Source organism: Oncorhynchus keta, chromosome 33 (genome assembly GCF_023373465.1).
Source record: "Oncorhynchus keta strain PuntledgeMale-10-30-2019 chromosome 33, Oket_V2, whole genome shotgun sequence".
NCBI lineage: Eukaryota > Metazoa > Chordata > Actinopteri > Salmoniformes > Salmonidae > Oncorhynchus > Oncorhynchus keta.
Window position 1 is genome coordinate 24,121,284 of NC_068453.1, and position 26,834 is coordinate 24,148,117.

Consider the following 26,834-nt stretch of genomic DNA (forward strand, 5'->3'; position numbering starts at 1 on the left):
CACCACACATACAGTATATAGATGCACTCACTGACACTTCCTATGCATGATAAGTATGACTGAGACAGCTGCCCTGCTTGACCAGAGGTCTCAATGGTGGAGGAACCAATCAATATTACATAACCTACAGTTCACCATCCCCCCAGCACCCTCTGTGTGTGTGTGTGCGTGTGTGTGTGTGTGTGTGTGTGTGTGTGTGTGTGTGTGTGTGTGTGTGTGTGTGTGTGTGTGTGTGTGTGTGTGTGTGTGTGTGTGTGTGTGTGTGTGTGTGTGTATATTTGTGTATATATACACTGCTCAAAAAAATAAAGGGAACACTTACACAACACAATGTAACTCCAAGTCAATCACACTTCAGTGAAATCAAACTGTCCACTTAGGAAGCAACACTGATTGACAATAAATTTCACATGCTGTTGTGCAACAGGTGGAAATTATAGGCAATTAGCAAGACACCCCCAATAAAGGAGTGGTTCTACAGGTGGTGACCACAGACCACTTCTCAGTTCCTATGCTTCCTGGCTGATGTTTTGGTCACTTTTGAATGCTGGCGGTGCTTTCACTCTAGTGCTAGCATGAGACGGAGTCTACAACCCACACAAGTGGCTCAGGTAGTGCAGCTCATCCAGGATGGCATATCAATGGGAGCTGTGGCAAGAAGGTTTGCTGTGTCTGTCAGCGTAGTGTCCAGAGCATGGAGGCGCTACCAGGAGACGGTCCAGTACATCAGGAGACGTGGACGAGGCCGTAGGAGGGCAACAACCCAGCAGCAGGACCGCTACCTCCGCCTTTGTGCAAGGAGGAGCAGGAGGAGCACTGCCAGAGCCCTGCAAAATGACCTCCAGCAGGCCACAAATGTGCCTGTGTCTGCTCAAACGGTCAGAAACAGACTCCATGAGGGTGGTATGAGGGCCCGACATCCACAGGTGGGGGTTGTGCTTACAGCCCAACACCGTGCAAGACGTTTGGCATTTGCCAGAGAACACCAAGATTGGCAAATTCGCCACTGGCGCCCTGTGCTCTTCACAGATGAAAGCAGGTTCACACTGAGCACATGTGACAGACGAGTCTGGAGACGCCGAGAACGTTCTGCTGCCTGCAACATGGCGGGGGTCAGTCATGGTGTGGGGTGGCATTTCATGTGCTCGCCAGAGGCAGCCGGACTACCATTAGGTACCGAGATGAGATCCTCAGACCCCTTGTGAGACCATATGCTGGTGCGGTTGGCCCTGGGTTCCTCCTAATGCAAGACAATGCTAGACCTCATGTGGCTGGAGTGTGTCAGTAGTTTCTGCAAGAGGAAGGCATTGATGCTATGGACGGGCCCGCCCGTTCCCCAGACCTGAATCCAATTGAGCACATCTGGGACATCATGTCTCGCTCCATCCACCAACGCCACGTTGCACCACAGACTGTCCAGGAGTTGGCGGATACTTTAGTCCAGGTCTGGGAGGAGATCCCTCAGGAGACCATCCGCCACCTCATCAGGAGCATGCCCAGGCGTTGTAGGGAGGTCATACAGGCACGTGGAAGCCACACACACTACTGAGCTCCATTTTGACTTGTTTTAAGGACATTTACATCAAAGTTGGATCAGCCTGTAGTGTGGTTTTCCACTTTAATTTTGTGTGACTCCAAATCCAGACCTCCATGGGTTGATAAATTTGATTTCCATTGATCATTTTTGTGTGATTTTGTTGTCAGCACATTCAACTATGTAAAGAAAAAAGTATTTAATAAGAATATTTCATTCATTCAGATCTAGGATGTGTTATTTTAGTGTTCCCTTTATTTTTTTTAACAGTGTCTGTCTGTCTGTCTGTGCCCACAAATATCCTCACGCACATTAGTGCACAACCCCCCGGCTGAAAAATATAAAACACTTAAAAATGCACGAGGGAAGATAATGAAAAGAAAGAAGATAAAACAGAAAATAAAATAAAAGTATTGAGCAGACAGACAGCAGACAGACAGCAGGGAGGAGGCAGCAGAGAGGAGACAGTAGACAGTAGACAGTAGAGAGGAGACAATAGAGAGGAGACAGGAGAGAGGAAACAGCAGAGAGGAGACAGCAGAGAGGAGACAGAGAGGAGACAGTAGAGAGGAGACAGTAGAGAGGAGACAGTAGAGAGGAGACAGTAGAGAGGAGACAGTAGAGAGGAAACAGCAGAGAGGAGACAGCAGAGAGGAGACAGTAGAGAGGAGACAGCAGAGAGGAGACAGCAGACTGCGGAGGAAACAGGAGACAGCAGAGAGGAGACAATAGAGAGGAGACAGTAGAGAGTAGAGAGGAGACAGGTGACAGTAGAGAGGAGACAGGAGACAGCAGAGAGGAGACAGTAGAGAGGAGAGAGGAGACAGCAGACAGTAGAGAGGAGACAGCAGAGAGGAGACAGGAGGCAGCAGACAGGAGACAGTAGAGAGGAGACAGGAGACAGTAGAGAGGAGACAGTAGAGAGGAGACAGGAGATAGGAGACAGTAGAGAGGAGACAGCAGGCAGCAGAGAGGAGGCAGGAGACAGCAGGCAGCACAGAGGAGACAGCAGAGGAGACAGGAGACAGTATGCAGCAGAGGAGACAGGAGACAGCAGAGAGGAGACGGGAGCCAGCAGAGGAGACAGCAGGCAGCAGAGGAGACAGCAGGCAGCACAGAGGAGACAGTAGGCAGCAGAGGAGACAGGAGACAGCAGAGAGGAGACGGGAGCCAGCAGAGGAGACAGCAGGCAGCACAGAGGAGACAGGAGACAGCGGGCAGCAGAGAGGAGACAGGAGACAGTATGCAGCAGAGGAGACAGCAGAGGAGACAGGAGACAGTATGCAGCAGAGGAGACAGCAGGCAGCAGAGGAGACAGCAGGCAGCACAGAGGAGACAGCAGGCAGCACAGAGGAGACAGGAGACAGTATGCAGCAGAGGAGACAGCAGGCAGCAGAGGAGACAGCAGGCAGCACAGAGGAGACAGGAGACAGTATGCAGCAGAGGAGACAGCAGGCAGCAGAGGAGACAGCAGGCAGCACAGAGGAGACAGTAGGCAGCACAGAGGAGACAGGAGACAGTATGCAGCAGAGGAGACAGCAGGCAGCAGAGGAGACAGCAGGCAGCACAGAGGAGACAGTAGGCAGCACAGGGGAGACAGTAGGCAGCACAGAGGAGACAGGAGACAGTATGCAGCAGAGGAGACAGCAGACAGCACAGAGGAGACAGTAGGCAGCACAGAGGAGACAGGAGACAGTATGCAGCAGAGGAGACAGCAGGCAGCAGAGGAGACAGCAGGCAGCACAGAGGAGACAGTAGGCAGCAGAGGAGACAGCAGGCAGCAGAGAGGAGACAGGAGACAGTATGCAGCAGAGGAGACAGCAGACAGCACAGGGGAGACAGTAGGCAGCACAGAGGAGACAGGAGACAGTATGCAGCAGAGGAGACAGCAGGCAGCAGAGGAGACAGCAGGCAGCACAGAGGAGACAGTAGGCAGCAGAGGAGACAGGAGACAGTATGCAGCAGAGGAGACAGCAGGCAGCAGAGGAGACAGCAGGCAGCACAGAGGAGACAGGAGACAGCAGAGAGGAGACAGTAGACAGCAGAGAGGAGACAGTAGGCAGCAGAGGAGACAGCAGGCAGCAGAGGAGACAGCAGGCAGCAGAGGAGACAGGAGACAGCAGAGAGGAGACAGTAGGCAGCAGAGGAGACAGCAGGCAGCAGAGGAGACAGGAGACAGCAGAGAGGAGACAGTAGGCAGCAGAGGAGACAGCAGGCAGCAGAGAGGAGACAGCAGGCAGCAGAGGAGACAGCAGGCAGCACAGAGGAGACAGGAGACAGCGGGCAGCAGAGAGGAGACAGGAGACAGCGGGCAGCAGAGAGGAGACAGGAGACAGCACAGAGGAGACAGCAGGCAGCAGAAACAGGAGACAGCAGGCAACAGAGAGGAGACAGAAGACTGAAATCTTCCAGCCCAGCCCTCCCAAAGGTTTCTGGGAAAACAACTAGGGAGGTCTAAAAATGTGCCTGATGCATTAGCCAAGACCTAGATCCATCATAATTAAAGTATTGCGCAGACAGAACCCAGGAGGTTCACATGTCTTGAATGAAATCTTCCAGCCCAGCCCTCCCAAAAGCTTCTGGGAAAACAAGTCTCCAGTTGGGGCCTTCCACTTTTACACTGGAACTCGGGAGGTCTAGAAATGTGCCTGACGCATTAGCCAAGACCTCGATCCATCATTGTGAACGCTAACTAAGCTAACTAGGCCAGTAAACCAGAAAAATGAATGACCTGTGTTTGAGATGGGACGAAAAGCTCTGGATCTCATTCATTATAGCACATAGTTTTTGCAACGGAAAATAACAATGAGTGTTTATATTGAAGTTCAGATAGTCACTCCCTGTTTCAGTATGGCTTCTTGCTTGGGTGCCTAATGAGTAAGACCTTTGTCAAGACTCTTAGCCCTTAAAGACCCAACGTCAGTTCTTCTGTGAGCGAACGCAAAGCCTTTCAGCTGGTTTTAATTAACTCAACCAGAGACAATGATTAATTACAATGAGCGCAAAGACTTTTTACTGAGGATACTGACAAAGACTGGAGAACTTCACACTGGGGGATTTTAATACAGACACAGAAGTAGGTCTAACACACACACACACACACACACACACACACACACACACACACACACACACACACACACACAAACTCTCATGAGACCCTCTCCATTTTAACAATGTCCAAACAAACCAATTGAAAGTGGGCTTTGGATGTTCAATGCAGACGAAACATGTGTTCAGTGGTTATAGGTTTCAACCATCATAATCATTCCCAGGTCCACAGCCTTTACCGGTTGGGCTTTGACACACAGAGGGATACAGAGAGAGAGGAAGCATGGTGAAACAGGCAGGGTGGTATAAGGAGAGAGGCAGCGTGGTATAAGGAGACAGCGTGGTATAAGGAGTCAGGCAGCGTGGTATAAGGAGACAGCGTGGTATAAGGAGTCAGGCAGCGTGGTATAAGTAGTCAGGCAGCGTGGTATAAGGAGAGAGGCAGCGTGGTATAAGGAGTCAGGCAGCGTGGTATAAGGAGTCAGGCAGCGTGGTATAAGGAGAGAGGCAGCGTGGTATAAGGAGTCAGGCAGCGTGGTATAAGGAGTCAGGCAGCGTGGTATAAGGAGAGAGGCAGCGTGGTATAAGGAGTCAGGCAGCGTGGTATAAGGAGTCAGGCAGCGTGGTATAAGGAGACAGGCAGCGTGGTATAAGGAGACAGCGTGGTATAAGGAGAGAGGCAGCATGGTATAAGGAGACAGCGTGGTATAAGGAGAGAGACAGCGTGGTATAAGGAGTCAGGCAGCGTGGTATAAGGAGTCAGGCAGCGTGGTATAAGGAGACAGGCAGCGTGGTATAAGGAGTCAGGCAGCGTGGTATAAGGAGAGAGGCAGCGTGGTATAAGGAGCCAGGCAGCGTGGTATAAGGAGTCAGGCAGCGTGGTATAAGGAGCCAGGCAGCGTGGTATAAGGAGCCAGGCAGCGTGGTATAAGAAGACAGGCAGCGTGGTATAAGGAGCCAGGCAGCGTGGTATAAGGAGTCAGGCAGCGTGGTATAAGGAGTCAGGCAGCGTGGTATAAGGAGAGAGGCAGTGTGGTATAAGGAGACAGGCAGCGTGGGATAAGGAGACAGGCAGCGTGGTATAAGGAGTCAGGCAGCGTGGTATAAGGAGACAGGCAGCGTGGTATAAGGAGACAGGCAGCGTGGTATAAGGAGACAGGCAGCGTGGTATAAGGAGAGAGGCAGTGTGGTATAAGGAGACAGGCAGCGTGGTATAAGGAGAGAGGCAGCGTGGTATAAGGAGACAGGCAGCGTGGTATAAGGAGAGAGGCAGTGTGGTATAAGGAGACAGGCAGCGTGGGATAAGGAGACAGGCAGCGTGGTATAAGGAGTCAGGCAGCGTGGTATAAGGAGACAGGCAGCGTGGTATAAGGAGACAGGCAGCGTGGGATAAGGAGACAGGCAGCGTGGTATAAGGAGTCAGGCAGCGTGGTATAAGGAGACAGCGTGGTATGTTGAGCTTGTCGGCCCCATCAGTGGCCTGTCAGAAGGATGTATCAGGAGCAGACGGAGCGTGACCAACATTGTGTCAGCAGCTAGCTAACCCAGTACTCCCTCCCTGGAGGAGCTAACACTGACAGCCATGCAGCCTCTTGTCAGCAGCATCTCCTCTCTGTCACGCTGACACACACACACTTTATGTCTAGTCTACACATCATCGTAGTTGAACATCTTTTGCATTTTTCGTTCAAACCTTCAGATCTAACTTCTCTTATCCATTAAACACAAACATCAACGTAACATGTAACAATTTCAAAGATTTTACAGTTTATGTAATGAAATCAGTCAATTTAAATAAATAAATTAGATCCTAATCTATGGATTTCACTTGACTGGGAATACAGATATGCATCGGTTGAAATTATTCAATTGTGCAATCCCACAGTTTCATCCCACCTGGTCTGCGGTTGTGAGGCCGGACGGACATACTTTCAAATTCACTAAAACAACGTTGGAGGCGGCTTATGGTAGAGAAATTAACATCCAATTCTCTGGCAACAGCTATGGTGGACATTCCTGTAGTCAGTACGCCAATTACACACTCCCTCAAAACAAGAGACTGTGGCATTGTGTTGTGTGACAAAACTGCCCGTTTTAGAGTTGCCTGAAACGTAATGATTATGCTGTTTCATCAGCTTCTTGATATGCCACAGCTGTCAGGTGGATGGATCATCTCGGCAAAGGAGAAATGCTCACTAAAAAGGATCTAAGCAAATTTGTTTGTGCGTGTGGAAAATTTCAGGAGTGTTTTATTTCAGCTCATGAAACATGCGACCAACAATTTACATGTTGCTTTGTTTTTGTTCAGTGTAGATCAAATACTATGCTCTGGATAGTGAACATCAAATGATTTAATGACAAATTAAGAGAAGTAAGCCACCTGCTGTCATAGAATATTTTATTCTCTAAGGTATTATAAATTACACACCACACACAAGCACTTTACCATAACAGTATTCATGTCCTGAGATCACCTCGAGACTTCACAGATTTGATTGACAGGGAGAGACCTCCTCTGATGATTTACTTGCACACTGAGTTTAAAGCACCAATAGGGTAAGAGCACATGTTCTGACATCAAAAACAAGGCCCAGATTGAATACTTCGAAAACACATCCTTCCCTTCAATAATCACAGATTTTAAATGACTCTGGATTGTCAGCCATGAAGTGGAAGCAATCGGTCAGCTATTCAATAGAGTCAGATCAGAGATGAAGTCAAGCAATGATGGAAGGAAGGAAGCAAGGAAGTAAGGATGCATTGTCAAAGTATTGGAACAAGGCCATGTTCTTGATACAGACCACAAGAGAAAAATTATAGTGCCTTTTTACAAAGCTCACTAGAGTGTGGATCAGTAGTAATAAGAAAACTAAATGTATGAAAGCAAGATATATACAATAAAAGACTTTGTACAAAAAAAACAGGCTCTATCGATATAATTAGTGTATAAAATGTCCTAAACAGTTTTGAACTTGATAGTAAACATAGTCGACAGATGCTATTCTGACAAATGCCTTTGGTAAAGGTTTGAATTACTCATTTGCTCTAGAAAATGGGCTGAACCAATACACATTTTTTATGCATTTATGGCAGTAACGTGATTTGTTGATAACATTGCAAACCAGCCAGGTCACCTGTTATTCAAGTCAGTATTCGATGTCCATCCAAGTCTGACGATGTTGGGAGATGACGTGGAAACCAGCCACTAGGGGGCAACAGTGAGGGCTGTTCCCTTCAATAAAGTTTTGGATTTGCTAGGGCGTTGTGGACAGGGATGGCGGATGGGGGGGAAGCATCTCCCTCTGATTCCAAAGGTTGCAAGTTTGAATACAGCAATAGAAAGTTAAGCCTAACCCAAACCTTATCCCTTACCTTAACAATTCAGTTAATAGCTAAACTTAAGAATATGGAGTTAATGCCTGGACTTAACCTTAAACACTTTCAGAATGGACGTTTGAGAGACATGGATGAACATCTAAATCTGACGTGAGACTGAGCTGGTTGATGCAAAAATCCCTATCATTTGGACCTTTCCTTTGCTTTCCCACATTTTCCTTAGTATATGTCCCCTTAAAAACATTAAAGCTGGAATCCTTAATGGTGAAACAGCCACGTCCATTTGTGATATTACAACAACAAAGAAGTTACTGGAAACGACCAACAGTTCTCCCCCTCAGACATCAGTGCATGTGCGATAGGAGAGCACAATATGTCCTGCTATTAGTTTTACCATGCTGTGTGACGCTCCTCAGCCTGGTCCACCTTTAAGGCTTTAGTTAGTCCAAATACACAGGTTTAGACCGCTACATTTTTACATTTTAGTCAACAGAAGCTCCTATCCAGAGCGACTTACAAGAGCAAATTAGGGTTAAGTGTGTTGCTGAAGGGCATAAGAGAGATGTTTCACCCAGTCGGCTCAGAGATTCGAACCAGCAACCTTTAGGTTACTGGCCCAACGCTCTTAATCACTAGGGTCCCTGCCGCCGAACTTCACAGGGAAAAATACAAGTACTTTGTTTAAGACGACAGAACACAATCATGACCATTTGCAGAGTGCCACGACATCAGCAAAGCCAAAGACTCATTCGGCACTTAGAAATACAAAACCAAATCACTGTGTTTGACAACGTCACTGTAGAATAACAACAGATAATGCTGGTGCATTTCATTATAGCATAGATTTTCCTAGTTAAAAAGAGCATAGAAAAATCTGTCCATTGCATGCAATTTACCCCAGTGCAGTAAGAATCAAATGCATTTTGTCTATGGTCCCCTGATACAATAAGAAAAGCAGAATATTTCATTTTGTCAGGATATCAATTTTGTTGTGATTGTGTGACTGTTGTGGCATGCAGAAGGCAGAGCAGGAGAAATGATGTATTTGGTTGTGATTGTGTGACTGTTATGGCATGCAGAAGGCAGAGCAGGAGAAATGATGTATTTGGTTGTGATTGTGTGACTGTTGTGGCATGCAGAAGGCTGAGCAGGAGAAATGATGTATTTGGTTGTGATTGTGTGACTGTTGTGGCATGCAGAAGGCAGAGCAGGAGAAATGATTGTCCTTTAGAAGATCTCCTGTTCTTCACCTACTCTGATCTGAGAACGCAGGCTAAAGCAACATGGCAGATGACTAACAGACATGGGCTCTCACCCGTCTGGCTCTTTCAGATCAATGCAAGGAGAGGAGACGAGAGCTATTTCCATTATTGAGCTACGCCCCCTTTAGACTAATGAGCTATAAGGAAACTACTTTAGACTAATGAGCTATGCCTCCTCATTCCACCTTCTTCAGGATGTAGAGGATTCCGATATTGTCGATGGTGACGAAGGTGGAGAAGTCAGGTGACACGTGGATCCTTTTCAGATTGGCTCCTGTCGGGTAGAAGGTCTGGAGGGCCACTCCTTTCTCCACGTTCCACCACTATGAGGGAGAGCGAGAGAGAGAGCAGAGGCAAGAGGGAGAGAGAATGAGAGAGGGTGAGAGTGACAGACAGAGAGAGAGTTATCAGTTTAAGTGTCTCTCTAAGCTCCTACCACTGATGTACAGTACCCTGTAAGAGCCCTTCTAATAAATAGATCAGTGATGCAGTTTGGTCTTGTCAGCCACACACACAGTTTTGCTAACCAATTCTGTTTAATGCGACCTGCTAAGCTGTAATTTTTTCATTGAAGTTCCACCTCTCAGGAATCCACTATCAAAAGGCACCAAGTCAATCATATCAAGTGTGCGCGCAGGTGTCTCAAACGAAGACATGCCAATCTTCCACATTTCCCAGAATAATATTCATATTCGCTCTTTTATCAAGCCAATGAAAACAGACAGCATCATCACACCACTTATCTCCCTGCAGAACATATTTCCACTTCCTCAATTCCATTAGTGGAAGGGAGAAACCTAGCAGCTTCTAAGACCCAGCTGTTATTGTGGGTCTGAGGAAAAACCAGGACAAGTCTGACTGTAAGACCCAGCTGTTATTGTGGGTCTGAGGAAAAACCAGGACAAGTCTGACTGTAAGACCCAGCTGTTATTGTGGGTCTGAGGAAAAACCAGGACAAGTCTGACTGTAAGACCCAGCTGTTATTGTGGGTCTGAGGAAAAACCAAGCCAAGTTTGACTTTAAGACCCAGCTGTTATTGTGGGTCTGAGGAAAAACCAGGACAAGTCAGAATAATACCCAGCTGTTATTGTGGGTCTGAGGAAAAACAAGGACAAGTCAGACTGTAAGACCCAGCTGTTATTGTGGGTCTGAGGAAAAACAAGGACAAGTCAGACTAAGACCCAGCTGTTATTGTGGGTCTGAGGAAAAACCAAGCCAAGTTTGATTTTAAGACCCAGCTGTTATTGTGGGTCTGAGGAAAAACCAGGACAAGTCAGACTAAGACCCAGCTGTTATTATGGGTCTGAGGAAAAACCAGGACAAGTCAGACTAAGACCCAGCTGATATTATGGGTCTGAGGAAAAACCAGGACAAGTCAGACTAAGACCCAGCTGATATTATGGGTCTGAGGAAAAACCAGGACAAGTCAGACTGTAAGACCCAGCTGTTATTGTGGGTCTGAGGAAAAACAAGGACAAGTCAGACTGTAAGACCCAGCTGTTATTGTGGGTCTGAGGAAAAACAAGGACAAGTCAGACTGTAAGACCCAGCTGTTATTGTGGGTCTGAGGAAAAACAAGGACAAGTCAGACTGTAAGACCCAGCTGTTATTGTGGGTCTGAGGAAAACCAAGCCAAGTTTGATTTTAAGACCCAGCTGTTATTGTGGGTCTGAGGAAAAACCAGGACAAGTCAGACTAAGACCCAGCTGTTATTATGGGTCTGAGGAAAAACCAGGACAAGTCAGACTAAGACCCAGCTGATATTATGGGTCTGAGGAAAAACCAGGACAAGTCAGACTAAGACCCAGCTGTTATTATGGGTCTGAGGAAAACCAGGACAAGTCAGACTAAGACCCAGCTGATATTATGGGTCTGAGGAAAAACCAGGACAAGTCAGACTAAGACCCAGCTGATATTATGGGTCTGAGGAAAAACCAGGACAAGTCAGACTAAGACCCAGCTGTTATTGTGGGTCTGAGGAAAAACCAGGACAAGTCAGACTAAGACCCAGCTGTTATTATGGGTCTGAGGAAAAACCAGGACAAGTCAGACTAAGACCCAGCTGATATTATGGGTCTGAGGAAAAACCAGGACAAGTCTGTCTCCGAGAGAGTGTATGCAGCGTCAATTGTTGCAGAATCCTTGTACCATCGTGCTCAAGTACACACATACATTCTCACACGCATACACATGTACGCACGCACAAACTCACCAGACACAGAAATATTAATGAATCATACAAACTCCTCAAACACACAAAAGGGGTCTCATTTTCCATTCCCCTGGAAGTACAGCTTGCAAATGAGGCCCCTTTTGTGTGTTTGAGGAGTTTGTAGCATTCATTAATATTTGTGTGTGTGGTGTATCTGACTGTCTGCCACTCTGTACCCCCCTATCTCTAGTCTATGAGTGTGAGGCCCATGCTGTGTAATGGCTCTGCAGGGGCTTCGGCCACGGTCTGTGGAACACCAACACCACTGTGTGAGCAGCGTATGGAGCAGGCTGCAGTGAAGTGGGGTGACTGAGCTCCATAGGAACTCAAGCTGACTATTCTAGATCTATGAAGACTGAGGAATAGGAGGAATAACAGGATGTCTGTTTTGACTTAATGAGGTATGTTTCTGTGGAGAAGAGAGGGAGAGATGGAGGGAAGGAGAGAAGGAGAAGGTCCGGTAGGCGATTCCCTTTCAGATCCCTGTGTGTCACTCACTCACTCACTCACACACAGAGGTTACATAACCATGCAACACAATAAGACAAAGGTCTTCAATATTTAACACCACTAAGATCTCTCTCTCTCTCTCATTTTATTCTCTCCCCCCTCCTTTCTTTCACACACCCTCCATTTCCATATAAATATTTGGAGAGAGAGGAGAGACAGACAGTGAGGCGAGTTAATAATAAATAAACCCTGTACTGTAGCTGTAAGACTGCTGATTCTAATCCCAGACTGGGCAACACAGATATGGACCCATGGATATAGATAGTTACTGCTTTCCGCAATGCTCTCAACCCTAGATAACTCTAGGTAGTGCTGCACTTGGAGTGGTGTGTGTGTGTGTGTGTGTGTGGCCTGCCTGGTGACAACAGAGAAGAAGGTTTTTGTAGTAACAGATGGATATAAAAATAAAGTACTATTCTTCCTATTTGACAGATTTCCGTGATGGAGGAGGTGGTACCACATACTGAGAGGAGAGAGAGGGAGGGAGGGAAGTGTGATTAAGTCTCAGAAGAAAGAAAAACAGCTCCCCCACACACACTCATGGGCGCACAAAATTCCTTATCTCTCAAACTCATCAATCTCTCTTGTAAATATCCTTTGATCGAAAGACAACCAGCAAGGGATGAGAATAAAGACAGACCACCAGCAAGGGATGAGAATAAAGACCACCAGCAAGGGATGAGAATAAAGAGACCACCAGCAAGGGATGAGAATAAAGAGACCACCAGCAAGGGATGAGAATAAAGAGACCACCAGCAAGGGATGAGAATAAAGAGACTACCAGCAAGGGATGAGAATAAAGAGACCCCCAGCAAGGGATGAGAATAAAGAGACCCCCAGCAAGGGATGAGAATAAAGAGACCCCCAGCAAGGGATGAGAATAAAGAGACCACCAGCAAGGGATGAGAATAAAGAGACCACCAGCAAGGGATGAGAATAAAGAGACTACCAGCAAGGGATGAGAATAAAGAGACCCCCAGCAAGGGATGAGAATAAAGACAGACCACCAGCAAGGGATGAGAATAAAGAGACCCCCAGCAAGGGATGAGAATAAAGAGACCACCAGCAAGGGATGAGAATAAAGAGACCACCAGCAAGGGATGAGAATAAAGAGACTACCAGCAAGGGATGAGAATAAAGAGACCCCCAGCAAGGGATGAGAATAAAGAGACTACCAGCAAGGGATGAGAATAAAGAGACACCCAGCAAGGGATTAGAATAAAGAGACCACCAGCAAGGGATGAGAATAAAGAGACTACCAGCAAGGGATGAGAATAAAGAGACCCCCAGCAAGGGATGAGAATAAAGAGACTACCAGCAAGGGATGAGAATAAAGAGACCCCCAGCAAGGGATGAGAATAAAGAGACTACCAGCAAGGGATGAGAATAAAGAGACCACCAGCAAGGGATGAGAATAAAGAGACCACCAGCAAGGGATGAGAATAAAGAGACTACCAGCAAGGGATGAGAATAAAGAGACCCCCAGCAAGGGATGAGAATAAAGAGACTACCAGCAAGGGATGAGAATAAAGAGACACCCAGCAAGGGATTAGAAGCGACCGAATAAAGAGAAGGAGAATGACACAGAGGAGAAGAGAGGACTTAACTCTAACCCCAGAGAGAGAGAGAAAAGAGAGAGAGAGGAGAGAAAATGTGGTTCCTGCTAAAGGCGTCAGCATGCTTCAGTTCGGCTGATGCCTAGCCGAATACGCCTAGCCGAACACGGCTAGCTGAACCGAACAAGTGTGCTCGCATACTGCCTTGAAAGACCTATGCTTGAAAAAGGAGGAAAAAGCAGAAATAGTACTGTTTGTCCATTTTGACATGCCGTAGCCAGGATATACTTCCTCAAAATAGTCTGAATTATTCCAAGAAATCCGTCATTAATTTAGACGTTTTGCCGAAGAGATCTTAGTCATGCAATTTTACATCTAAGATGTTTGGTGCAGTATTTTTATGTGTGTTGGGGACAGTGTGTCCATGTGGGGTACATAACGCGGGGGAAGACAGGGGCAAGGGAGGGAACGAACATGACAGGGACATAGTCACTGTACTATAGGTACACACAGACACACACTACAAGAGGAGCCTTCTTTGACAACGGTCTAATGACCACCAAGAGAATACTGCAGTATAAGTCATGATGGAATGTGTGTGTGTCCTCTATAGAACAGATGGTGCTGCTGATATGAACACTATTACTGTGCTGCCATTGATTTATGATGGTGTTAGCGAAGCAGAAAGATGCAATGTCCTGGTGTGTGTGTGTGTGTGTACTGTAAGCTGTTTTTGTTTGTGTGCGTGTGTTTGTACTTGGGTGTGTGTGTGTGTGTGTATGCCATCTTGAGATCTCATGAGTTAGAAAACTTTCCAATCCAACAGCACAGCTTGCTGCCCCCTCCTGCCAAGTCTTCTAAAATTAACACTGATGATGATGATGATGATGATATCGGCATGGATATACTAATATAGAATAACAACCAGTCTAACACACACACTGACTAAATGTGTTAGTATATGTACTGTGTGTGTGTCTAGTGAGTATTAGCTTATGCTAGAGTGCATACAATACACTAGAGCCTGCGTGTGTCAGTATGTTAATATGCAGGCGTGTATACTGAGAGTATGTGTGTGTGTGTCAGTATGTGAATATGCAGGCTTGAATACTGAGAGTATGTGTGTGTGTGTGTGTCAGTATGTTAATATACAGGCTTGTATCCTGAGAGTATGTTTGTGTGTGTCAGTATGTGAATATGCAGGCTTGTATCCTGAGCGTATGTATGTGTGTCAGTATGTTAATATGCAGGCTTGTATACTGAGCGTATGTGTGTGTGTCAGTATGTTAATATGCAGGCTTGTATACTGAGCGTATGTGTGTGTCAGTATGTTAATATGCAGGCTTGTATACTGAGCGTATGTGTGTGTGTCAGTATGTTAATATGCAGGCTTGTATACTGAGCGTATGTGTGTGTGTGTCAGTATGTTAATATGCAGGCTTGTATCCTGAGAGTATGTGTGTGTGTCAGTATGTTAATATGCAGGCTTGTATCCTGAGAGTATGTGTGTGTGTGTCAGTATGTTAATATGCAGGCTTGTATACTGAGCGTATGTGTGTGTGTCAGTATGTTAATATGCAGGCTTGTATACTGAGCGTATGTGTGTGTGTCAGTATGTTAATATGCAGGCTTGTATCCTGAGAGTGTGTGTGTGTGTGTCAGTATGTTAATATGCAGGCTTGTATACTGAGTGTGTGTGTGTGTGTGTCAGTATGTTAATATGCAGGCTTGTATACTGAGTGTGTGTGTGTGTCAGTATGTTAATATGCAGGCTTGTATCCTGAGAGTGTGTGTGTGTGTGTGTCAGTATGTTAATATGCAGGCTTGTATCCTGAGTGTGTGTGTGTGTGTCAGTATGTTAATATGCAGGCTTGTATCCTGAGAGTGTGTGTGTGTGTGTGTCAGTATGTTAATATGCAGGCTTGTATCCTGAGAGTATGTGTGTGTGTCAGTATGTTAATATGCAGGCTTGTATACTGAGAGTATGTGTGTGTGTGTCAGTATGTTAATATGCAGGCTTGAATACTGAGAGTATGTGTGTGTGTGTGTGTCAGTATGTTAATATACAGGCTTGTATCCTGAGAGTATGTTTGTGTGTGTGTGTCAGTATGTTAATATGCAGGCTTGTATCCTGAGAGTATGTGTGTGTGTCAGTATGTTAATATGCAGGCTTGTATACTGAGAGTATGTGTGTGTGTCAGTATGTTAATATGCAGGCTTGTATACTGAGCGTATGTGTGTGTGTCAGTATGTGAATATGCAGTTGTATACTGAGCGTATGTGTGTGTGTCAGTATGTTAATATGCAGGCTTGTATACTGAGAGTATGTGTGTGTGTGTGTGTCAGTATGTTAATATACAGGCTTGTATCCTGAGAGTATGTTTGTGTGTGTGTGTCAGTATGTTAATATGCAGGCTTGTATACTGAGCGTATGTGTGTGTGTCAGTATGTTAATATGCAGGCTTGTATACTGAGAGTATGTGTGTGTGTCAGTATGTTAATATGCAGGCTTGTATACTGAGCGTATGTGTGTGTGTCAGTATGTGAATATGCAGGCTTGTATACTGAGCGTGTGTGTGTGTGTCAGTATGTTATTATGCAGGCTTGTATACTGAGAGTATGTGTGTGTGTCAGTATGTTAATATGCAGGCTTGTATACTGAGCGTGTGTGTGTGTCAGTATGTTAATATGCAGGCTTGTATACTGAGAGTATGTGTGTGTCAGTATGTTAATATGCAGGCTTGTATACTGAGCGTGTGTGTGTGTGTCAGTATGTTAATATGCAGGCTTGTATACTGAGAGTATGTGTGTGTGTCAGTATGTTAATATGCAGGCTTGTATACTGAGCGTATGTGTGTGTGTGTCAGTATGTTAATATGCAGGCTTGTATACTGAGTGTGTGTGTGTGTCAGTATGTTAATATGCAGGCTTGTATCCTGAGAGTGTGTGTGTGTGTGTGTCAGTATGTTAATATGCAGGCTTGTATCCTGAGAGTGTGTGTGTGTGTGTCAGTATGTTAATATGCAGGCTTGTATCCTGAGAGTGTGTGTGTGTGTGTGTCAGTATGTTAATATGCAGGCTTGTATCCTGAGAGTATGTGTGTGTGTCAGTATGTTAATATGCAGGCTTGTATACTGAGAGTATGTGTGTGTGTGTCAGTATGTTAATATGCAGGCTTGAATACTGAGAGTATGTGTGTGTGTGTGTGTGTCAGTATGTTAATATACAGGCTTGTATCCTGAGAGTATGTTTGTGTGTGTGTGTCAGTATGTTAATATGCAGGCTTGTATCCTGAGAGTATGTGTGTGTGTCAGTATGTTAATATGCAGGCTTGTATACTGAGAGTATGTGTGTGTGTCAGTATGTTAATATGCAGGCTTGTATACTGAGCGTATGTGTGTGTGTCAGTATGTGAATATGCAGGCTTGTATACTGAGCGTATGTGTGTGTGTCAGTATGTTAATATGCAGGCTTGTATACTGAGAGTATGTGTGTGTGTGTGTGTCAGTATGTTAATATACAGGCTTGTATCCTGAGAGTATGTTTGTGTGTGTGTGTCAGTATGTTAATATGCAGGCTTGTATACTGAGCGTATGTGTGTGTGTCAGTATGTTAATATGCAGGCTTGTATACTGAGAGTATGTGTGTGTGTCAGTATGTTAATATGCAGGCTTGTATACTGAGAGTATGTGTGTGTCAGTATGTTAATATGCAGGCTTGTATACTGAGCGTGTGTGTGTGTGTCAGTATGTTAATATGCAGGCTTGTATACTGAGAGTATGTGTGTGTGTCAGTATGTTAATATGCAGGCTTGTATACTGAGCGTATGTGTGTGTGTCAGTATGTGAATATGCAGGCTTGTATACTGAGAGTGTGTGTGTGTGTGTCAGTATGTTAATATGCAGGCTTGTATACTGAGAGTATGTGTGTGTGTCAGTATGTTAATATGCAGGCTTGTATACTGAGAGTATGTGTGTGTGTCAGTATGTTAATATGCAGGCTTGTATACTGAGCGTATGTGTGTGTCAGTATGTTAATATGCAGGCTTGTATCCTGAGAGTGTGTGTGTGTGTGTCAGTATGTTAATATGCAGGCTTGTATACTGAGAGTATGTGTGTGAGTCAGTATGTTAATATGCAGGCTTGTATACTGAGAGTATGTGTGTGTGTGTCAGTATGTTAATATGCAGGCTTGTATCCTGAGAGTGTGTGTGTGTGTGAGTCAGTATGTTAATATGCAGGCTTGTATCCTGAGAGTATGTGTGTGTGTCAGTATGTTAATATGCAGGCTTGTATCCTGAGAGTGTGTGTGTGTGTGTCAGTATGTTAATATGCAGGCTTGTATCCTGAGCGTATGTGTGTGTGTCAGTATGTTAATATGCAGGCTTGTATACTGAGAGTATGTGTGTGTGTCAGTATGTTAATATGCAGGCTTGTATACTGAGAGTATGTGTGTGAGTCAGTATGTTAATATGCAGGCTTGTATCCTGAGAGTGTGTGTGTGTGTGTCAGTATGTTAATATGCAGGCTTGTATCCTGAGAGTATGTGTGTGTGTCAGTATGTTAATATGCAGGCTTGTATACTGAGCGTGTGTGTGTGTCAGTATGTTAATATGCAGGCTTGTATCCTGAGAGTGTGTGTGTGTGTGTCAGTATGTTAATATGCAGGCTTGTATCCTGAGCGTATGTGTGTGTGTCAGTATGTTAATATGCAGGCTTGTATACTGAGCGTATGTGTGTGTGTCAGTATGTTAATATGCAGGCTTGTATACTGAGAGTATGTGTGTGAGTCAGTATGTTAATATGCAGGCTTGTATACTGAGAGTATGTGTGTGAGTCAGTATGTTAATATGCAGGCTTGTATCCTGAGAGTGTGTGTGTGTGTGTCAGTATGTTAATATGCAGGCTTGTATCCTGAGAGTATGTGTGTGTGTCAGTATGTTAATATGCAGGCTTGTATACTGAGCGTGTGTGTGTGTCAGTATGTTAATATGCAGGCTTGTATCCTGAGAGTGTGTGTGTGTGTGTGTCAGTATGTTAATATGCAGGCTTGTATACTGAGCGTATGTGTGTGTGTCAGTATGTTAATATGCAGGCTTGTATACTGAGCGTATGTGTGTGTGTCAGTATGTTAATATGCAGGCTTGTATACTGAGAGTATGTGTGTGTGTCAGTATGTTAATATGCAGGCTTGTATACTGAGAGTATGTGTGTGTCAGTATGTTAATATGCAGGCTTGTATACTGAGAGTATGTGTGTGTGTCAGTATGTTAATATGCAGGCTTGTATACTGAGCGTGTGTGTGTGTGTCAGTATGTTAATATGCAGGCTTGTATACTGAGCGTATGTGTGTGTGTCAGTATGTTAATATGCAGGCTTGTATCCTGAGAGTATGTGTGTGTGTGTCAGTATGTTAATATGCAGGCTTGTATACTGAGCGTATGTGTGTGTGTCAGTATGTTAATATGCAGGCTTGTATACTGAGAGTATGTGTGTGTGTGTGTGTGTCAGTATGTTAATATGCAGGCTTGTATCCTGAGCGTGTGTGTGTGTGTCAGTATGTTAATATGCAGGCTTGTATACTGAGAGTATGTGTGTGTGTCAGTATGTGTAGAAACAACCATAACCCAGTCCACTGGAATGAACTGGCTGTGACAGGTGCTTCCAGCTTTTGCAGAGCTGAGCAGGTCTGTCTATTGAAGCTGCCCAGGGAAAAACTCACTTACATGATAGAAACACAGCCTGCCTGGCCCAGTCACAACACAACAGTGTGTGTGAGTGAGAGAGAGATAATTGGATGGGAGGAGAGAGAGAGAAATAGGGAAAGAGAGAGATGGAGAGGCAGGTGTTTATATGTGGATGAACAATCTTGCTCTTGTTCAACTCCTACAGGCTCTGGGACAAGGTAGCCGCAGGAAAGGAGATGGAGGGAGAGAGATGATCAAATAAAAGGTGAGAGAACTGTGGGTGAACTAGGTGAATACCAGTACACTGTAGGCCTATATTACAACTGTACACTGATGTACCAAATATGAACACCACCTCCCTCAATGTTGTCCTCAGAACAGCCTCAATTCATCAGGACATGGACTCTACAAGGTGTCAGAAGCGTTCCACAGGGATGCTGAACCATGTTGACTCCAATGCTTCCTACAGTTGTGTCAATTTGGCTGGATGTCCTTTGGGTGGTGGACCATTCTTGACACACACGGGAAACTGTGAAGTGTGAAAAATCCAGCAGAGTTGCAGTTCTTGACTCAAACTGGTGCGCCTGGCACCTACTACCATAACCCGTTTAAAGGCACTTAAATATCCACCCTCTGAATGGAACACACACACAATCCATGTCTCAATTGTCTCAAGGCTTGAAAATCCTTCTTTAGCCTGTCTCCTCCCCTTCAAAACCTGTCTCCTCCCCTTCATCTACACTGATTGAAGTGGATTTAACAGGTGACATCAATAAGCTTTTACCTGAAATCACCTGGTCAGCCTGTCATGGAAAGAGCATGTTCTTAATGTTTTGTACACTCAAGTGTGTGTGTGTGTGTGTGTGTCAGCACCCAGAACCAAGCGGAGAGAGAGGGAAACGACACAACGGCTGCATTATTCAACAAAGGCTCCACCCAATGAAATATTGATGCAGTTAATTCTTTAACTCCTCCATCTCGCTCATCCCTTCCTCCCTTTCTCTCCCTCGGAAAGGACGGCAATTGTCTCAATTTCTATATGCATATGTACTCTCTGTCCTGGCAAGGCCGTGTGTGTGTCTGTTTCTCTCCTGTCTCCACCTACCTCTCCCACTCTTCCCTAACCCTCTACCTTTGTGTGTGTCGGTCTGTCTGCGTGTCTCTCTGTCTGCGTGTGTGTGTGTGTGTGTGTGTGTGTGTGTGTGTGTGTGTGTGTGTGTGTGTGTGTGTGTGTGTGTGTGTGTGTGTATGTCTCTCTCTCCACCTACCTTTCCCTCTCTTCCCTAACTCTCTCCCACATCTTGCCTCTCCTTTTCTCCATCTCTTCCCGGGGTGTATGGTATAACATGCCCCCTCCCTCTCCCACAGACAAAGACAATTAACCCAGGTTTAATGAGAGGAGCATCGGAACAACAGGCTTTGGGGGGGATAAATATTTCACTATATCTTGTTGTGTTTACGCCATGAGCCTGAGAAGAGATATACTGTAGTTAGGCCAAACTCAGGGTTGCCAACCAATGGCACCCTATTCCCTTTATAGTGCACTGCTTGGATAGGGCTCTGGTCAAAAGTAGTGTACTATAAACGGAATAGGGTAGCTTTTGGGACGTAGAAAAAGCTGAAGAAGGCTAGATCACGGCTCTAGCTGAAGAAGAATACTTTATTAGTTCAACCGAGACAGAAATGAGTCTTCTGCTTTTACCAAACCGCACGGTTTCATCGCTGCTTGATGAAAGATCTGTCTCTCTGTTAGAGACAGACTGTCTGCACTCCTAAACTACCAGTCATTTTGTACCGGACAGATCATGCTTTACACATTAGAACGTATAGATGTATGTGTGTGTGTGTGTGTGTGTGCGTGTGCGTGTGTGTATATATGGATATGTATATGTGTGTATGTATGCATGTGCGTGTGTGTGTGTGTGTGTACGTACACGCAAACACACGTTAAGTTGGAGAAGCTGGAGCAGAGAGCAGCCAATGAGCAGTTTGGGTGGTCCTTACTCAAGGGAACGGTGACAATAGCTGGCTCTTTCAAAGACCGAGATGTAGCTTTTGATCTTGGAATCAGAAAAATATGAACACACAAATATAATAACTGTACTGTGTCTGATCATAATTCTATCCGAAATACATATTTAATTTATACAAAAACACAAGCCAAAACCCATCCCAAACCCACGTACACACAAAGCCACCACATAGCACAGAACTGTGATTTAAAGTATGTGATGTGACAGGTAGCGTGCGTGTATTTTATGAGGCATGTCTCTGCGTGGAGTGTGGCATGGCTCTCCTGCAGCTTCTCTGTTGGGAACCATCAGTACGTGGTGTTATGGCTGGGGAGGAACAACAGATCTACACTGACAAGGTTCTCTCCTACTGACTCGCTCCACCATGTCTTATCGGATGACTTCATCCAATCTATTTACCGACATAGACTGTGGTGTAAGAATGCTGTATCTACAAGCATTAGAAACTGCACCGTTGTCATGGGAAGGCAACGGAGAGCCTTTTTATTACTAAACTAGGTGTTTGTGACGTTACATCGGGAGACTTGAACGGACCAATCAGCATAATTTACATTTCTCGTCCAATATTGTTAGCCGACTGACTATTAAACATTATTAACAGGGTTTCAGCAACAAGATATTTACAGATGGATTATTTAGCTTTATGGGGGACATAGATCACACAAATTACCTCCATCTCTCGCTTTAACTCTCACCCTTCTCTATGATTCTCTCCCTCACGAATATACTCTTTCTTTTCTCCCCCTTTCCACCTCTCCAGGGGAAGGTCATATTAACCTTGACGCCTCTCACTCTCCTCATTGGCCACCTGGGTCTTGTTAGCACACATTTAACAACCATCACACACACACACACACACACACACACACACACACACACACACACACACACAGAGAAAGGAGAGAGAGAATCAGAAAGCTCTCATTTTATCCAATTCTTACCCCTGTTCAGAAGCGTATGATGAAGGAGAGAGATTGAGAGAGGGGTTCCAATGGGGAGATGAAAAGTGAAAAAACAGAATGAACACCTGAGAGAAAGGGAGAGGGAGAAACAGACAGAGAGAGACACACAACGTGAGCGAGTAAAAGAGTGAGAGAAAGACAGAGCGAGAGAGGAGAGATACCATTAGTGTGAGAGACGTCCTATGGGGAACAGAGAGATGGAGAGCAACAACAGAGTGTGAAAAGGTGAGATAAGGTTGGATGTCTTCTCTTCGTCTTCAATCACCGAGAGAAGAGAAGTGAGGTCTGACAACACTACCGACAGGCAACTGCCTTCATCTAAACTCCTCACATCCATCTACAGTACTGTGTGCGTGTCTACGTGTGCGTGTGCGTGTGTGTGTGTCTGTACACGTGTGTGTCGGTGCATGATTCATGTGAGAGTACCTAGGGAAATGAATGAAGGTTAAATGAGGATGGTATGAGATCTGGGGATATATTTGATAAATGGGTATATTGAGAAAACAGAACATAAAGTGCCTTCAGAAAGTAGTCATACCTGTTAACTTATTCCACATTTTGTTGTGTTACAGCCGGAATTCAAAATTGATTAAAAAAATAAATAAATGATCACCCATGTACACGCAATAACCCATAATGACAAAGTGAAAACATGTTTTAAGAAATGTTAGCAAATTTATTGAAAATGAAATGCAGACATATCTAATTTACAACCCAACTTTGTAGATGCACTTTTGGCAGCAATTACAGCTGTGAGTCATTCTGGGTAAGTCTCTAAGAGCTTTCCACACCTGGATTGTCCAACATTTGCCCCTTATTATTCTAAAAAAATTGTTCAAGCTCTGTCAAATTGGTTGTTGATCAATGCTAGACAACCATTTTCAGGTCTTGCTATAGATTTAAGTCAAAACATTAACTTGCCTTTCAAGAACATTCCCTGTCTTCTTGGGAAGCAACTCTAGTGTAGATTTAGCCTTGTGTTTTAGGTTATTGTCCTGCTGAAAGGCAAATTAATCTCTAGTGGAAAGAAGACAACCAGGTTTTCCTTTAGGATTTTGCCTGTGCTTAGCTCCATTACGTTTCCATTACGTTTCTTTTTTATCCTGAAAAACTCCCAAGTCCTTTATGATTACAAGCATACCCATTACATAATGCAGCCACAACTATGCTGGAAAATATGGAGAGTGGTACTCAGTGCCAACTCGTCATTTAGGGCATGTTATTTTGGCATTAATTCATGTCACATATCAGCAAACGATGTAAAACATTTAAAAAAATAATATTGAGTTAATAAAGCCGCATACAAAACATGGTCTCTTTCTTGAGAAAGGCAGCTCCACAATGCAGGCGTTTCAGCCTAGCTCAGTGCTTTCTGTGGTGGAGGGGCAGCTAGCGGAATATACAGAGCGTAGGCGTTGGTAATCTTCTTTAGTTGTGCCGTGATTGGCTCAGTGTTCTGTCACTCATGGGAACACTACGTCACAGCAGAATCTACAGGGAAAGCTAGGCAATTTAAGTCCCCTTGGGTGCTGCCATAGATTTACATTAGAAGGGCATATTTAAGAAGGCTCAAGGTCATTGGCCACAGATAAAATGACATCAAATCACGTTATATCTACCGTTTGATTGGATCATCTTACTTCAAAATCTTAGCTAGCAAGCTAGACAAGCAGTCATCGCCATGAACCACGTCGACAATCTACTGGAAAATCCTTTTCCATCCTTGCAATATGAAGATAAATTATAGATTAAAAAAAGGTATCGGTGCTCATTGGCCATAAACATTACACAACAAGTCGGAAATCGCAAATTCAACAATGAGTGGTTTGGAAGGAATCAGTAGCTAACTGCAAGCGTTGCAAAGCAATCACCATTTTACTTTGTCTGCCTGCTATTTGGTGGAGAGGGTGTGTGGTCCAAGTCTGGGTTTAAGGATTTAAATAATCTGTCTGAAATGGTCTCTTTTCCAAGCTTAAAAAGATAGTCACTCGCAACACCATGGGCCAGAAAAGGTTGAATACATTAGCCATGCTGTCCATCCAGCATGACTTCTTCCGTGTTTAAGACAACTGGGAACTCTGGGGGAAAAACTAGCTCCAACTTGGAAAAGACATTTTGAACAGTCATCCAACAGAATTCCACACCAGGAACTCGGGCCTCTTTCTAGAGCTCCGACCTGAAGATCACAGACATCATGATTCAACCTTTTTTGTTTTTTTAAAGAGTTCCCTTTAAAAAAAAAGCACCTTTGATGACAAAATGTGCCCACAAGAAGGTCCGCCACGCCACCTTCCTGTTCAAGTAAGCACAACAACGGTCCAAAGATTAGCTCATATGCTTTTATTCACGAGGAAGGGAAACTATATAATGTTGTAGGGTCTGTAACCATGAGGAAGGGAAACTATATAATGTTGCTGGGTCTGTAACCATGAGGAAGGGAAACTATATAATGTTGTAGGGTCTGTAACCATGAGGAGGGGATACTATATAATGTTGTTGGGTCTGTAACCATGAGGAGGGGAAACTATATAATGTTGCTGGGTCTGTAACCATGAGGAGGGGATACTATATAATGTTGTAGGGTCTGTAACCATGAGGAGGGGAAACTATATAATGTTGTAGGGTCTGTAACCATGAGGAGGGGATACTATATAATGTTGTAGGGTCTGTAACCATGAGGAGGGGAAACTATATAATGTTGTTGGGTCTGTAACCATGAGGAAGGGAAACTATATAATGTTGTTGGGTCTGTAACCATGAGGAAGCGATACTATATAATGTTGTTGGGTCTGTAACCATGAGGAGGGGAAACTATATAATGTTGTAGGGTCTGTAACCATGAGGAAGGGATACTATATAATGTTGTAGGGTCTGTAACCATGAGGAAGGGAAACTATGTAATGTTGTTGGGTCTGTAACCATGAGGGGAAACTATATAATGTTGTTGGGTCTATAACCATGAGGAGGGGATACTATATATTGTTGTTGTGTCTGTAACCATGAGGAGGGGAAACTATATAATGTTGTAGGGTCTGTAACCATGAGGAAGGGATACTATATAATGTTGTAGGGTCTGTAACCATGAGGAAGGGAAACTATGTAATGTTGTTGGGTCTGTAACCATGAGGGGAAACTATATAATGTTGTTGGGTCTGTAACCATGAGGAAGGGATACTATATAATGTTGTAGGGTCTGTAACCATGAGGAGGGGATACTATATAATGTTGTAGGGTCTGTAACCATGAGGAGGGGATACTATATAATGTTGTTGGGTCTGTAACCATGAGGAGGGGATACTATATAATGTTGTTGGGTCTGTAACCATGAGGAGGGGATACTATATATTGTTGTTGTGTCTGTAACCATGAGGAGGGGAAACTATATAATGTTGTAGGGTTTGTAACCATGAGGAAGGGATACTATATAATGTTGTAGGGTCTGTAACCATGAGGAGGGGATACTATATAATGTTGTAGGGTCTGTAACCATGAGGAAGGGATACTATATAATGTTGTAGGGTCTGTAACCATGAGGAGGGGATACTATATAATGTTGTAGGGTCTGTAACCATGAGGAGGGGATACTATATAATGTTGTTGGGTCTGTAACCATGAGGAGGGGATACTATATAATGTTGTTGGGTCTGTAACCATGAGGAGGGGATACTATATAATGTTGTTGGGTCTGTAACCATGAGGAGGGGATACTATATAATGTTGTTGGGTCTGTAACCATGAGGAGGGGATACTATATAATGTTGTTGGGTCTGTAACCATGAGGAGGGGATACTATATAATGTTGTAGGGTCTGTAACCATGAGGAAGGGAAACTATATAATGTTGTAGGGTCTGTAACCATGAGGAGGGGATACTATATAATGTTGTTGGGTCTGTAACCATGAGGAGGGGATACTATATAATGTTGTTGGGTCTGTAACCATGAGGAGGGGATACTATATAATGTTGTAGGGTCTGTAACCATGAGGAGGGGATACTATATAATGTTGTTGGGTCTGTAACCATGAGGAGGGGATACTATATAATGTTGTTGGGTCTGTAACCATGAGGAGGGGATACTATATAATGTTGTAGGGTCTGTAACCATGAGGAAGGGAAACTATATAATGTTGTAGGGTCTGTAACCATGAGGAAGGGAAACTATATAATGTTGTTGGGTCTGTAACCATGAGGAGGGGATACTACATAATGTTGTAGGGTCTGTAACCATGAGGAAGGGAAACTATATAATGTTGTAGGGTCTGTAACCATGAGGAGGGGAAACTATATAATGTTGTTGGGTCTGTAACCATGAGGAAGGGATACTATATAATGTTGTAGGGTCTGTAACCATGAGGAAGGGATACTATATAATGTTGTAGGGTCTGTAACCATGAGGAAGGGAAACTATATAATGTTGTAGGGTCTGTAACCATGAGGAGGGGATACTATATAATGTTGTTGGGTCTGTAACCATGAGGAAGGGATACTATATAATGTTGTAGGGTCTGTAACCATGAGGAAGGGAAACTATATAATGTTGTAGGGTCTGTAACCATGAGGAGGGGAAACTATATAATGTTGTTGGGTCTGTAACCATGAGGAAGGGATACTATATAATGTTGTAGGGTCTGTAACCATGAGGAGGGGATACTATATAATGTTGTTGGGTCTGTAACCATGAGGGGAAACTAT

At 44.5% G+C, this 26,834-nt stretch overlaps 1 protein-coding gene across 4 annotated transcripts in view; it reads right to left on the bottom strand.

The window, feature by feature from the left end:
• Positions 1–6,966: 6,966 nt before the first annotated feature.
• LOC118380838 (apoptotic protease-activating factor 1-like) overlaps positions 6,967–26,834 on the bottom strand; it is a 98,281-nt gene continuing 78,413 nt past the window's right edge. For all 4 annotated transcript variants that reach the window (XM_052492539.1, XM_052492538.1, XM_052492537.1 and 1 more), the window contains one exon: positions 6,967–9,506. In XM_052492539.1, the coding sequence (XP_052348499.1) occupies positions 9,360–9,506 (147 nt within the window). In that variant the 3' untranslated portion in view covers positions 6,967–9,359. The remainder of the gene's footprint in view (positions 9,507–26,834) is intronic.